This window comes from Notolabrus celidotus, chromosome 11, assembly GCF_009762535.1.
Source record: "Notolabrus celidotus isolate fNotCel1 chromosome 11, fNotCel1.pri, whole genome shotgun sequence".
NCBI lineage: Eukaryota > Metazoa > Chordata > Actinopteri > Labriformes > Labridae > Notolabrus > Notolabrus celidotus.
This window is the reverse complement of record NC_048282.1, coordinates 35,032,771-35,047,953: the sequence shown is the minus strand read 5'-3', so window position 1 is coordinate 35,047,953 and position 15,183 is coordinate 35,032,771. Positions and strand designations below refer to the sequence as shown.

The window sequence follows — 15,183 nt, the reverse complement described above, 5'->3', positions numbered from 1 at the left end:
ACCATCAGTCCTGTCTCTTGCCAACAGTGAAGCATCCTGAGACCATTCATGCGTGGGGTTGCTTTTCGGTCAAGGGAGTGGGCTCTCTCACAATCTTGCCTAAAAACACAGCCATGAATAAAGAATGGTACCAGAACGTCCTCCGAGAGCAACTTCTCCCAACCATCCAAGGGCAGTTTGGTGATGAAGAATGCCTTTTCCAGCATGATGGAGCACCTTGCCATAAAGCAAAAGTCAGAACAAAATGGCTCGGGGAACAAAACATTAAGATTTTGGGCCCTTGGCCAGGAAACTCCCCAGATCTTAATCCCATTGAGAACTTGTGGTCAATCCTCAAGAGGCGGGTGGACAATCAAAAACCCACAAATTCTGACAAACTCCAAGCATTGATTATGCAAGAATGGACTGCCATCAGTCAGGATTTGGTCTAGAAGTTGATTGACAGCATGCCAGGGAGAATTGCAGAGGTCTTGAAAAAGAAGGGTCAACACTGCAAATATTGACTTATTGCATGAATTCTGTGTAATTCTCAATAAAAGCTTTTGATACTTATGAAATGCTTCTAATTGTATTTCATTCTACCATAGAAACATCTGACAAAAACACCTAAAAACCCTGAAGCAGCAGACTTTGTGAAAATGTAATTTTTGTGTCATTCTCAAAACTTTTGGCCATGACTGTACACCTGAGTTCAGCATAATCCAGTGCACACAGGTCAGCTCAGTGATATGTCTCTGTTAAAGTCTCTTGTGGAAATTCTTGTAAGACAGAAAGAACGCTGGATGAGTTTTGGATCAGTGTTTATCCCTCTTCTTAGTTAAACCCCTTTCAGCTTCACGCCAACAAAGCATTGCACATTTTAATACCCACTAAGATTACACCATGCTAATGAAACATTGATTTCCAGTCAGATCAAACAGAATTAAATTATGTCATTTGTGGATTTCCATCCTGTTGTTTTTTCCAGCTGGAAGGTCACTTGTAGTTCATGTGTTGTTCAGTGGATGTAGGGGATTGGGGGCGAGAGAAAGATAACAAACTCCCGGCCTGTAGAGATTACAGTGTGGTGTGCCCTGAAGGTTATATATAGCATGCTAACAGTCACAGTGTGGTCACCCTGATGAGCCGACCAGGTGTCACTCAGCCTTGCGTTGGTGTCACGGCAGGGATCACTGCAGAGGAGATCCACAGAGGTTTCATAACGAAGTGCCAACAGTCAATCAAAGCTTCTGTTAGATGGAGCTACAGAGACAAGTCGGTCAAGGCCTCAGTGTCAGGTCCGTCCTGCAGTCCAGTGATATACTGAAGAGCTACACAGACATTGCAGACAACACTGAAATGACACCACAAAATCACAAAGGAGAGAGACACATAAATATATACAATCAAATTAAAGTAAGAGAATTTGGTGAGTTTGCTTGCATAAAAATAAGAGTTATTTATATTCAATATTTTATTTTGACGTTTATCCAACAAGAATTAACACAAAATATTTAATTTCTCAAGAAATGTTTAATTTACTGCATGCTAAACAATATTTTACTTGTAAAGTAGGCCTGCTACTGTGACAGAAACATGCTGCAACCACAATACATACTTCATATAGCCTTCTAATAATCACTACAATCAACCATTCAAGCTTTATCTATGAAGCAGCTTTCATACAAATAAAATGTGATACAAAGTGCTTTACAGTGATTGAAAAAATACTACTACTACTAATAAAACGATAATAAAAACCCAATATATCGTGACTAAATTAAAGCAGAAATGGATATAGAAGTAGAGATTAATGCTCACCAACTGTGTTAAATGTATATAATTAAACAATAAAGTGAAATAGTCAAGAAATAATTAAATGAAAGATAAAACATGACTAGTTAAGAAAATAAAAAGGTAATTATAAAAGTCTAAGACTAATAAAAGCACTAAAATAGCAATAAAATATAGTATTAAGAAAATACAAATTGAAGAGTTAAAAATAAATTAAACAGTAGATTATCAAAATAAATATAAAATGATAAATTAAAAAACAATAAAGAGAAATAGTCAAGAAATAAGTAAATAAAAGATTAAACATGACTAGTTTAGACAATAAAAAAGGTAAATACAAAAAGTCTAATATACATAAAAGCACTAAAATAGCAACAAAAAATTGTAATAGGATAATAAAAGTTGAAGAGTTAAAATAAATAAAACAATAGAATATCAAAATAAATATAAACTGATAAATTAAAAGAAGTTATAAAAGCCCTATAAAAGCCAGAGTAATAGATGGGTCTTTAATTGACTTGTAAAAGTCTTGTTTATTTATCTTAATTTATCAACTCATTTTTGCGGACATTTTTAGCCCTAATTTTATTTTCAACTCTTATTCTGACCCTTTTTAAAAAATGGGTTTAACTTTTTATAATCTCAATATCAATTTGACGCTTTAACTTTTTTTAATTACACATATTTTATTGTTGTTGGCGTGCATTGGTCTCTATTTAAAAATCAATTTTTATTTTTTATTATCTCCTGACATTTTTTTTATTTCTGCTTCTTTCTTGTTTTCAAGAAAGAAGCTCAATGATTGCTTAATGTTTATATAGTTCTAGGAAGGATGTGAGCTGTTTCAGTGGAATAAACAGATCTTAAAATAATAAAAATATTTGTTTTCTTTCCCTATATTTGAAAATAATGTGTTACATAAGACAGAAGTACAGAAGAGGATTAGGGGCACTGAAAAAAGAAATTATAATTAAGGTCAAAAAATTGTTTTTTAATTATCATTCTGTGATTAAAGTCAGAATTCTGAGATTAAAGTAAGATTTCTGACTTTTTTCTCAGAATAATAATTAAAAAAAAATGTTTTACCTTAAATTATTTAATTTTTTCCAGTGGCCCTAACCCTCTTCTGTACTTCTCGCTCCATGTTTGGTCAGTATTTACATTTTTTCCAGCAGCATGTAGACTTCGGAGAGCCAAGCTCCTCCCCGAAGGGTCTGGCGCTCTACGTCATCACGTATTCCAGTTTGAGCCAATCAGAGCCGAGGAGGGCGTAAAGGGCTCGCGCGCCGGGTAAAAGGGATTTGACAGTTGCAGGTCTGGCTCTGATCCTCCAGTCTGATCCTTCAGTAGACTTCCTCAGTGGGACAGAGACCATGGCTGCTGCTGCTGCTGCTGCCTGCGGCCAGCACAGCGCTATGCTCCCCGCACTGAGCGGCAAGAAGACCCACACGGGCCGGGACCACAGCCGGAGGACCCGGGAGAACTCTCGGAGGAGACAGGCTGCTCTGCTGTTCCTCAGTAACATCTCTCTGGACGGACGGCCGGTCCAGAGTGCTGAACATGCGGGGAACCGACCCCCCAAAGAGACTGACTTCGAAGGAGGGAACCAGGGATTAACAGGGACCGGGTTATCCCCAGACCTGTGCTACGGGACCTTCTCCAGTTCCCCCGTGAGCTCAGGGACGGTCCAGCACAACCCAGCAGCGAGGACCGGACTCCTCAACATCGTCCCCCCGATCCTGGTCCTGCCCTCGGACACGGTCTACGATGATGAGGGCAGCGCTGAGGTTCTGCTGGACTGCCGCAGCGGCTCGTTCTCCTCACCGGGGAACAGCAACCTGCTATCCCCGTCCCCGTCCAACACCAGCCTGCTGCCGTCCCCTCTGGGACCGAGGAAGTCCTCCACGCTGCTGTCGGTCCAGAGCTGTAACTCGGTGTCTTCAGAGCCGAGACAGAGGTGAGGGTTCATTACAGGGGGGTTCAAGGTGCAGTTCTGAGGCAGGTTTTACCCTCAAAACAGGGGCGGATCCAGAGTCTGTTCACTGAGGGGGGCAGACTGGGGCACAGACTTCTGCAGGGGGGCAACAATTCTCCACATTTAGCTCCAAAATGTCAGAAAAATGTAAAGTGAATTTTAAAAGTCACTTTTTTAAATCACAATAAGAGCAATATTTTTGATCGTCTTCACATTTAATTTGGTTTTGAAAAATATATTTAAGTTCCAATCCAAATGCTAAATTATAAATCTAAATGTTAAATCTAAATGTGAAATAGAGGTAGAAATATGAAATAGAAATAGAAATGTTAGATATAAATGTTAAATAAAAATGTGAAATATGAATGTTAATGTTAATTAAAAACGATAAATGTAAACGTTACATATAAATTCAAATGTTAGATATAAATGTTAAATATCGATATAAATGTTAGATATAAATCTAAATGTTAAATGTGAGATATTAATATAAATCTTAAATGTTGAATCTAAATGCTAAGTCTAAATCTAAATGTTGAATCTAAATGTTCAATGTTAAATCTAAATAGAAATATTAGATATAAATGTTAAATATAAATGTAAATGTTAAGTAAAAACGATTAATATAAATGTAAATGTTACATATACATTTAAATGTTAGATATAAATGTTAAATATCGATATAAATTTTATTTATAAATGTTAGATATAAATCTAAATGTTAAATGTCAGATATTGATATAAATCTTAAATGTTAAATCTAAATGTTAAATGTCAAATCTAAATAGAAAGGAGAAATAGAAATAGAAATTTGTGTCATTTATACACAATGTTTAAATGAAAATGATAAATATAAATGTAAATGTTAAATATAAATTTAAATGTTAGATATAAATGTTAAATATTGATATAATTGTTAAATATAAATGTTAAATGTTAGATATTGATATAACTCTTAAATGTTGAATCTAAATGTAAAATCTAAAAGTTTAATGTCAAATCTTAATTTTTAATCATTATGTTAAATGATAAATCTAAGTGTTCAATGTTAAATATTAATGATAAATGTAAATGTTAAATATAAATTTTAAGTATAAATGTTGAATGTAAATATAAATGTTAAATATAGATATAAGTGTTAAATATAATTATAAATGTTTAATTTTAAATCTTAATATTACATGTTCTTCTTTTATGAAGGTTTTATTTTGGTACTTCCGCTAAGCAGCAGTGTGAATTTGTATGGGGCGCCGTTAGTACCAAAATAAGAGCTTCAGTAAGCGATACACTGATATCCCATATATCCTCTTGTTTACTTCCATCTTCTGTTTATGGGATGATTCTTCTCTTCTTCCTGTGTTATGAAAAAGATGTGAAGAGCAATTTATACAATTTAAAGTACCAACAAAACAAAACATGCTGCACTCAGCCTATTACAACACAGTCCGAGGAGTTGATTTTAGCAAAAGTTCAGCCTCTGATAGAGCAAAGTCAGTCATAATGTAGGAATGTGAAGTTGCATCTGTGGTGGCCAATCAGATTCAAGGAGGGAGGCCCCCCTGGCCGTTAATCTGGACACGCCCCTGCCTTGAAAACAATGTGAACCTCTCAGTGTTGCATGAAAGCTTGCGGGAGGGAATTGTTGTCTTCTGCTCTCATGTGGATCTGTCAGTGATCCAGTTTGACTCTGGCTGAGGGACAGCATGGCACTGGATCTGATGTTTTGAGTCTGTGGTTCACATTAGTGTTTGTGGAGGCCCTCCAATGAAATCAGTGATGATGTTATTCCAGTAAATTCACTTATTTATGAAGTCTGAAAGTGTCACTTGTGGTTTCCCTGGATCCACTGTCCGCTCCCTGCCTGGAGGTGAAACTGGACTCAAAGCATTCACTGTAGGCTTGTAGATGCTCTGAGTCATGTCTTGCAGCCCACACCTGCATACCGTAGGTGAGGGCAAGATTTCATCAGAGACATGACTAATGTCTGTTGATATTGGGAGGCAGTGGTGTATTATTTTCAGAACATTTCAGGTGTTCAGCTATTTCAAAACATGACTCAGCGAGCTTAATTACAATAACTGTCAAACCACAAGTTATGCTACGTGGATACATGATGAAGTTTATTGCTCAGTGAGGTATTTTTATCCTTACTCCTTGTGGTTTTTATTTTATTTATTTATTTATCTTTATTTTTTGTGGTTTTAATATAGACAAAGTCAAGTTACTGTTGTTGTTTATTGAAATAGGCATGTTTTAAAACCTTTTAATCTAACTCATTATCATCACATTACCTTTGAGAGCATTGGTCAGAATATTGAGACTTGGCACTTCATCATATATTTGAGGATTTGAGTTGAAGTTTTTTCCTTTGCATGTATTTCCTTGATATTTTCTCTGCTCTGCGTCTTTAAAAAGTCATGCAATGGATGAGCTGGGCACATGTTTTTCATAATAGGTTTTGCAGGATAATGTGTGCATCAAAATTAGGTCCTTTTTTTTAGAATTAGTATTTTATTGATTTTTACATAAGACTTATCACATTTGGGTGAAAATCAAATATGTTATGTTACATGAAACAATAATAATAATAATATAAATGAACAGATAGATTAAAATAAACACATTTAACTAATAATAATTGAAACCAAAGCCCACAGTTAAAGCTAGGGTTGGTAGTCTCGGAAAACCAGCATGAATTTGAATGTAGCTTTTCCTTTAGGACTCCGTCTAACCCCTCCCCTCCTCCCTCAGAGCTCCTCCAAAACGACCCCCCCCCCCCTGCTCACATGTACGAGCGCCGCTGATTCTCGACCATATGATGGTGACTGATTCAAAACCGGTCCCCACCAAAACATTATCATAGTGAAAGTTAAAAACACAAACAAACATGGCTGCTGTTAGCACTCACAACTATCATGCTAGCATTATCCAGTTGTACTGGTGACACGATATCAGGAGAAAAGTTATAACACATATATAACACTGTAACAGCTCTACTGTTTGTTAAACCTGTTCAGTGTAGATGTTCTTAATTCCTACAGTGTTGACGGTCAGTGAAGGCATCAGGAGAGGTGTAGAATGTGTGAGCGGGAGAGAGGAGAGACAAGAGAAGTTCTTCCTTCATTCAAACATTGATTGTTGTTTTGTTGGTTGGCGTGATCACGGCCGACAGTGACCGTTTATTAAAGATCAACGTGTTCAGCAATCGGCTCGTCATCCCTACAGCGTCCGGACAGACGCTACAGTACATCTACATTTCTGTAGGACTTACTGAATGTCATTAATTATTCTGCTTGTTGGTGAGAGCTTTTTAGACTCTGATCCGGACTACAGTCCTGAGCAAAGCACCTCATCAGGTCAGAGGGGACAGGCCTGAGGTCGAGCGAGAGGGGCAGTAAACAGAGTCAGGGGAAGTAGAGGCAGGAGACGGGGGCTGTTTCCGAAATCGCCTACTATACTAGCAGTACGTACTGATTTGTCCAAAATTCAGTATGTAGTAAGTAGTATGTGAACAAGAGCAAAATCTGCAGTAAGCCAAAACTCCCCGGATGTCTACTGATTCGGGAAAATATCTCAGTATGCATCGGACCAGTCTGCCTCGCATACTGTTTCCCATAATGCACAGCGCTCGTTCTGCTTTTTCTTTTTCCTCATTTTTTGACGGGAGGAAATCTGTTTTTGGGTGCTGTGAAAGTTATCAAATTACATATAAACCACTTCCTAACTTTTTAAATCATAAATGGATGCTAAATAAGCATTTTATTTATCGGCTTCGCCGTTGTTTACTTCCGCTTTCCGAAACCGGAAATCCAGCGACGTCTGGCTCAGCATGCTGCATGACAGATCAGACAGAACAGTCATACTACAGACTAAATTCAAACGCAGTATGTAGTAGGCAATACCTACTGCCTACTACATTAGTAAGTAGTATGTAGCAGGCCGTTTCGGAAACAGCCGGGGACTCGGAGGAGTGCACGCCGGGGAAATGTACGCGCAGGAGGCGGGCAGAATGGCAGGACGGGATTTGATTGGTTTAAAATTTGGGGAGCCAAAAAACAGTGATCGGTTGGTGTTTTCCCAGGTTTACTCCGACTGTAGATAGCAGCTTTTTTTCACTCTTTTTTAAGAACACATTATGTAATGATTGCCATCAGGACATAAAGATCATTTTAACCAGTATGACAAAAAGTGTATCTAAATCTGATTACCAACCCCAGCTTTAAAAATAAATAAAAAAAACAACAAAATACATTAAAAAAAAAAAATGTTTTTATTGGATTTATTTGTAAAGGGACCATGTACAATATTTAACATAAATGTCACCATCTGATGCATTGTACCAGAGTTAGCTCAAAGCTAATTTACATCTGCAGTCCCTTGGCAGGTCACAATTAAAACATCACATTGTAAAAACGGTCGCTTGCACACACACACGCACACATGCACACCCACACACACACACAAACAAACAGTACTGTATATCAAGTTAAAAGTATTAAATCAGTGGTTGCAGTGTTGAGTGTTCTTTAGCAGACTTTTCAGTTTGGTTTTGAAGCTGCTGAGAGAATTAAAAAACAACCGAAAATTAGGTCCTTTTTGCATCATTTTTTTAACATTATACCCAACAATTTTGCTTGGACCATGCCCAGTTATCTCACATGAGTGGTACTCCACTGTATTTATTTACCTGCTTCTGCATTTTCACTCAGGTTTACTGTAAATCATCGCTCTCTAACAGCTGTGAGCAGCTGGTTCAAGATTTGAAGATTCAAATTCACACTATTTATAACCTCAGATTAGCATCAGGTCTTTCTAAGAAGTCAGACTTAAAGCACAAACAGAATTTGACTCTGACCAACCCTACTTCCTCTTAAAAACACAGACCCAAACTTCTTCCCCAAAAATGTAATATCTAATTTGTAATGTAAGATAAACAATCATATGTTTGCTGTTTTCATAACGTTGAACTTCTTGAGGACTTTTTGACTGTAGTAGGAAACTGCTTTTAAAGGTAGCAGCTCGCTGGAGTAGGTGGTAGCTCTCTTGAGGGGAAGTGGACTTGGGGGAGGGTTAGAAACCACAAACAGACATCATGAAGTCGTCTGTGAATGCGTGTAACCGTGGCACAGTAACCCAGAAACATTTTAATTTGGGTGTTTACTATTCTGACTCTGGATTACACTGAGTCGTCTTTGCTGAGAGAGGGAGACGTCCTGACGAGCAGACAGAGAGAGAGAGAGAGAAATATTCAGGAACGAAGACGAAAGATGAATTTCTTCTGAGCTGTGTGCCTGTGGTTTTATAAGGAAGTGAGTGACAGTCTGTGTGAGTGTGTGTGTGTGTGTGTGAAGCTTACTCATCTGGCAGTGGTTGAGGCACGCTGGGCCTGTGTGAGTGCTGATGGATGGCTCAGCGTCGTCACTATGTTGGCAGCGGATCAAACCCAGAGAATGTCAGCCCTGCAGCGATAAACACTGCTTAACCCATTTACACCTAACAACAGGCGGGAAATTAGCAGCAGATAACAGCTCATCAGTCAGGCTGCTGCAGCAGACACCAACCCACATCCACAACTCCTGCTGCTGACGCTTTATTCTGTCCATGCAGGACTGCACAAACTGGGGTTTGTTGTATTTCATGCCAGGATGGTTTAATCAGTGCTACATCCAAAGACTTGATGTGCATTTATTTACATTTTGGATTTAAGATAAGATAAGATAAGATACTCCTTTATTCATCCCACAACTGGGAAATTCATGGAGTTACAGCAGCAAACAAGAAAACTGTACAAGAATGTACAGTACAAGAATTTCAACAAGAATATACACTGGAGATCAAAATTAGAGAACAATCTACAATTTCCTAAAAATCAAGGTCACTGCATAGTCATATTTGAAATGATCCAAGCAGGAGTGAAAGAACAATATTTTAAGCATATTTCAAGAGTTAAATATATTCTGAAGCACAGTATAAAAAACTTAAGTGAGATATTAGAAAAAGAACACTGATCAAAATTAGAGAACACTTCAAACACCTCCCAGTTATTGGTGTTAATCTGACACTTGGTGCTAATTTCCTTGATTATCTGACAACCCCTATTTAACTGGCAGCCTAACTTCCAGTTTCACTGACTCTGCAAGATGGTGAGCCGTTCTAAAGTGACTGAAACCCTCCGGCAGCAGGTTGTCCAGATGAAGGCCAAAGGGATGACCCTATCAGCCATAGCAAGACAAGTTGGTCATTCCAAATCTGTGATTTCAAGAATATTGCATCTTTTACAACGTCACAAACTCATTCAAGTCCCCCAAGAAGGCTGGTTGTCCACGAAAGGCAAATGCAAGAGAGGACAGGATAATGCGGAGGATCTCAATGGGCAATCGTTTCAACACTGCAGCTGGAATTGCTCGCCAGTTCAGCGTTGAACAGGGTAAGGATCTGTCTCGTCATACAGTGTCTCGACGTTTAAGAGCATTTGGACTGAAAGCCCAATCTGCAGTGACCAAACCTCTCATTAGCAGAAAGAATCAAAGGCTAGACTAACCTTTGCTGAGGAGCATGTTGTGTGGACAGAGGAGAACTGCTCCAAAGTTCACTTTAGTGATGAAAGCAAGTTTAATTTATTTGGGTCCGATGGGAAACATTATGTTTGTCGACAAACTGGGGAAAGACTGAACCCAAAGTGTGTGAAGAAGTCAGTGAAAGGTGGAGGAGGAAGTGTCATGGTTTGGGGCATGTTTTCTGCAGCAGGAGTTGGGCCTCTTATCCAGCTACATGGTAGAGTGAATGCAAATGTTTACCAGAACCTTCAACATATGGTTCCTTCCCTGCGTTCATCACCCAATCAGCCGGCAGTGTTCATGCAGGACAATGCTCCCTGTCACACAGTAAAACGGGTAAAGCAGTTCCTTGAAACTGAAAACATTGAAATAATGAAACGGCCTGCCCAGAGTCTTGATCTAAACCCAATAGAGAACCTCTGGAAAGTCCTTGGCGACACAGTTATGGCCAAGAAACCCACTACAGTCACCAAATTGTGGAAGAGACTGGAAGAAGAGTGGACCAAAATCACACCAGAGCAGTGTGAGAGACTAGTGATGTCCTGTGGCCGCATATGTGCTGAAGTCATTCGAAGCAAAGGCCTGCACACTTCCTACTAACTGTTGACTGTTGTAACCTTCAGAAAATGTAGTTGTCATCTTTTTCCATCCTACAGTCTATGTTGTTCTCTAATTTTGATCATTGTGTTTTCTGCAAAATTAGTTTTTTTTTGTTGAAATGCCTTAGTTATTTTGTAAAAAAAAATGTTCTAGTAGCATAGTATAGCCACAACAAAAAATCCTTCAACTGTTGGGCAGGGAAGATTACATTATTGCAGAAAAAATCAATTGTTTATAAATCGTTCTCTAATTTTGATCTCTAGTGTATATATATATATAAAAATGTCCATCAGAGACGACAGCTTGGCCATAATTCTCCTGTCAGCCACCACCTCCACAGGGTCCAGGACTGAGCTGGCCTTCTTCACCAGTTAGTTCAGTCTTGCTCTCCTGTATCCTGTCCGCCCACAGCAGGTGAAATCCTTGTCCGGTGTTAGCTCTGTTAGCATGATGCTACTCTGCCAGTATTCCCTCTGGTGCTGGGTTAGCTCGTCCACCTTATCATAGATAGATCTTACATTCCCCATAACGGTGGGTGGAGGGACAGGTCCAAGTCGTCTTTTTTAGCTTGCACCTCAGTCCCAGCACGTCATCCTTGCCTCCTTCTCCTCAGCTCACAGGGAACATCAGGCCTAGCATCGTTTAGCATCAACATTCTACGGGATGCTAACAGCTGATCTCGTATGTAAACAATGTTACCATGGATACACGCAGGATCTCCGGACACACACAGGAACAATTTATCTTGTAGCTCTGCAATTCTGTAAACTCAAGAATTATGACACATTTGCCCTTTTCACATACGTGCTCCTCAGTTTCTGGACGATTCCAGGACTTTAAGAACCCGGGTCACTCATGCACCTCAGGACAACTCGCATTTCTTGATTTGATTTGGTTGAGGTGTAGATGGCAGGGCAGCGCATTCAAGAGGAGAAGGAGCCTCGGTGTGGTCCGTCTCCGATCCGTCACAGCATCGAATCTGATAGGTTTCTATTCTAGTCAATGTGTTAACTTCCACTGGATCCGCTCCATTGCATTCCGGCTGCATCTCTTGATCCGGCAGGTCTGAGCCCTCCGGATCAGATCCACAAGACTTCTATGTTTGCCGGATGCCGGAGCACGACGCATCAATCTCAACAGAGCAGATGGAGCGGGGACAGGAAGTCAGGTTTCACCAAAACAAAATGAAAACATCCGGTTAATTTTCAGAATAAAACACTCTGTGTTATCACCAGATCGTATTTCACTTAACTACAACAACAAACCAAAGTCATGATGAGCGGAGCCAGGCCTGGAGTCAACAGGTCAGAGGTTTTCAGAGGACCAGAAAGACAACATGGATGAGGAGAGGAGGAGGAGGAGGAGGAGGAGGAGGAGAATCCTTGATTCAGTGATTACCGCAGGGAAAACCTCGGTCACATGACTCCAGCTTTCCGGCGGTCCTGCTCCGGATCGCAGCGGATCAGAGACAGACCGGACACACATCTGGTGGAAGTCCCGGGTCAGTCAACATCATAACAACATGTATAAGGATGTTTCCCCTTTACCAACTGTGGGAAACATCATACAACATCTGAGGTGAGCAGGAAAGAGTAGAAAGCTGCTAAACTCCACTGAGCATGATGAACGATGTCATCCTCCTGCCCCCTCACTCACTATGAATGTTTCAGACTGTCACCTGCTGCGTTCACACATCTGCTTACCCAGATTTCATGTGGACGCTGCACTAGTAGAAAGCTGTCAGTATCTGTATTTGTCACAGCACAGACTCAGTTTTCATTAAACTTTCATCTGACTCTGTCTAAAGATCCACTCAGCTGTTGAACTAGTGACATAAATATGTCGACAGTCGGTCTAAATGAGCGGCTGGTAACCACCGAACACATCAGTGCTCTGTTCATTCCTGTTGACCACAGCGGGTGAATCTAAAAGCAGCTTCCTCCTCACCTACACACACTTCCTGTTGAAACGAAGTCGGCCTTGGTCTGATACGATTATCTGTCACGCTCTGTTTGGCCTCTTTGTCTGTAACACACAGCTCAGTGTGTCAAGTCGTGCCAACCAGCTAACCAGGCTGCAAACTGCTTCATTAGCCTTCACAGTTTACACACGCTTACTCACCAACATGTCAACAGTTCAGCCTGCTAACAGGCACTCTTAGATACAGTGAGTGGACTGGGATGGTAGTGTACACACACTCTCACTGCTGAGTGCTGAGGAGGTTGGACTTGTTGGGATTTTTTTGGTTTTACAGACAGAAATGTTTCAGTCTTTCTTTTTGCTTTCTGGCGATAGGATGAAGTATTTTTTTTTGATTATCCAAAACCAATCACATCCCAGAGTAAGACTTTAAAAAACGGGACAACCTTTGAAGTTTAAAACAGTCTGGAGCACCCACTAAAAGTGAATCAGTCTTTGCCACACAATTTCTTGTGTTTAGCACTCTCTCCATGTTTGGTCAAGCTCTCTTATTAAGCGCCTCTGATGTTATGCTAGTTAGCTCTCTGTCACTTGACATTGATTCACAGTTAAAATGAGTGATTTTAGGGCTAATGAAAGTTAAGAAAGTCAAGTTGGTGTTTGATTTCAAGAGGCACACATCATTCTTGACTGACACTGTAACACTGTGCCTCCTAGCAGGCATTACTAATCAACCAGCAGACACTGTACTAGCAATTATTATGGAGAACTGGAAAAAAGGTTGCACCAAAACAAGTATTCGCACTCATGCAAATGACCTGCAATGTATTTGAGATTGCAAAGATTAATATCTAATTTTTTTTTTATGTCTTAATAATAATAATAATAATCATACATTTTATTTGGAGGCGTCTTTCAAGTCACTCAAGGTCACCTTCAAGGGAATAAAATAAAAAACATTCATCATTAAAACATCATTAAAACAAACAGACTAAATAATAATATATGAAAAAAAAGATTAAATTAAAAATAGAAATAAACATTTTTTTTATATTGTATTTTTTTTGTTGGTTTTATTTTCCTGACTTTGCGTTATTTATTTTTATTCTATTGTGTTCTACCTTTTTAAATTACTTCCTATACAATCTGTCTTTTTGAGGCTCTTATGTTGCTAAACTCCCTGTTGTTCTGTTTTAATTTTTAAATTTCAAAAACAATTTTAATCATTGTTTTTTTTTCACATTTCTCCTTTATCTTGTTTCATTTTATTTCTGTTTAATCTTCTCTTTCTTTTTTTAATATTTGTAAAGCACTTTGTAACCCTGTTTTGAAAAGTTCTATACGAATACATTTTATTATTATTATTATTATTATAATAATTATTATTAATTATTATTAGTATTATTATTATTATTATTATTATTAATTGTTATTATTATTATTATTATTATTAATTATTATTATTATTATTATTATTATTATTAATAATTGTTATTATTATTATTATTATTATTATTATTATTATTATTATTATTATTGTTACATTTGAACCATCAATCACATTATTATTATTATTATTATTATTATTATTAATCATGATAATAATATTAATATTAATATTAATATTAATATGATCAAAACAGCCACAGTTTCAATCCCTGAAGAATGCAACTCAGGTATTAGGAAACAAATTTGTTATGGTGAAGATTTGTTTGACACATATCCCTCACCTGTCTCTGCTCATTTAATTCCTGGAGTCACTGACTTCTGATTTAAAGCTTTTTTATCTCATGTTTGTTCAGTTTATGTTGAAGAAGAGGAGAAGACCTCTCCATTATCTATTATTTCACCCCCTGTTAAAAACCTGATGAACAAAGGAATCATGAGCTTACGTTACAGCTGATTTTCCTCACTCTAACTCAGCCCAGAAAGATGTTTGAAGAGAATCTGCATCAGTTAGTGTGAAATTGAACAATAACAAAAGTTATTGAGCTTACGAAAGTGAGCCAAAGACGTGTCACTTCAAGGCTCACAGTTTACAGGAACACTGATAAAAACAGGGATGGTTTCAATTTTTAAAGGAAGTGCTGAACACATCAGGTTGTTCTCTTGCTGTTTGAATTTTAAATTGAGACAAGTCCAACTAAATTTTAATGTTTCATAAGTTTGAATAAAAGTAAAACAGAGGAATAGAGGTATAAAGTTGAACTCTTGCTCTGACCTTTATTCAAAGTCTTACCTGAACCGTTAAACTGAAGCATAACCGTGAGGCAGCTGCTGCAAAAGAAGGGATGTGACTGTTTCTCTAACAGGACAACACAAAGACTGAAGTGCAGGAAGCAGGAGGACACAGTGCAG

The 15,183-nt window shown here is 38.4% G+C and overlaps 1 protein-coding gene across 1 annotated transcript in view; it reads left to right on the top strand.

Annotated features, from left to right (window-relative positions):
* Positions 1-3,073: 3,073 nt before the first annotated feature.
* cables2b (Cdk5 and Abl enzyme substrate 2b) overlaps positions 3,074-15,183 on the top strand; it is a 140,183-nt gene continuing 128,073 nt past the window's right edge. Inside the window, exon 1 of the mRNA XM_034694821.1 lies at positions 3,074-3,730. Within this exon, the coding sequence (XP_034550712.1) occupies positions 3,147-3,730 (584 nt within the window). The 5' untranslated portion in view covers positions 3,074-3,146. The remainder of the gene's footprint in view (positions 3,731-15,183) is intronic.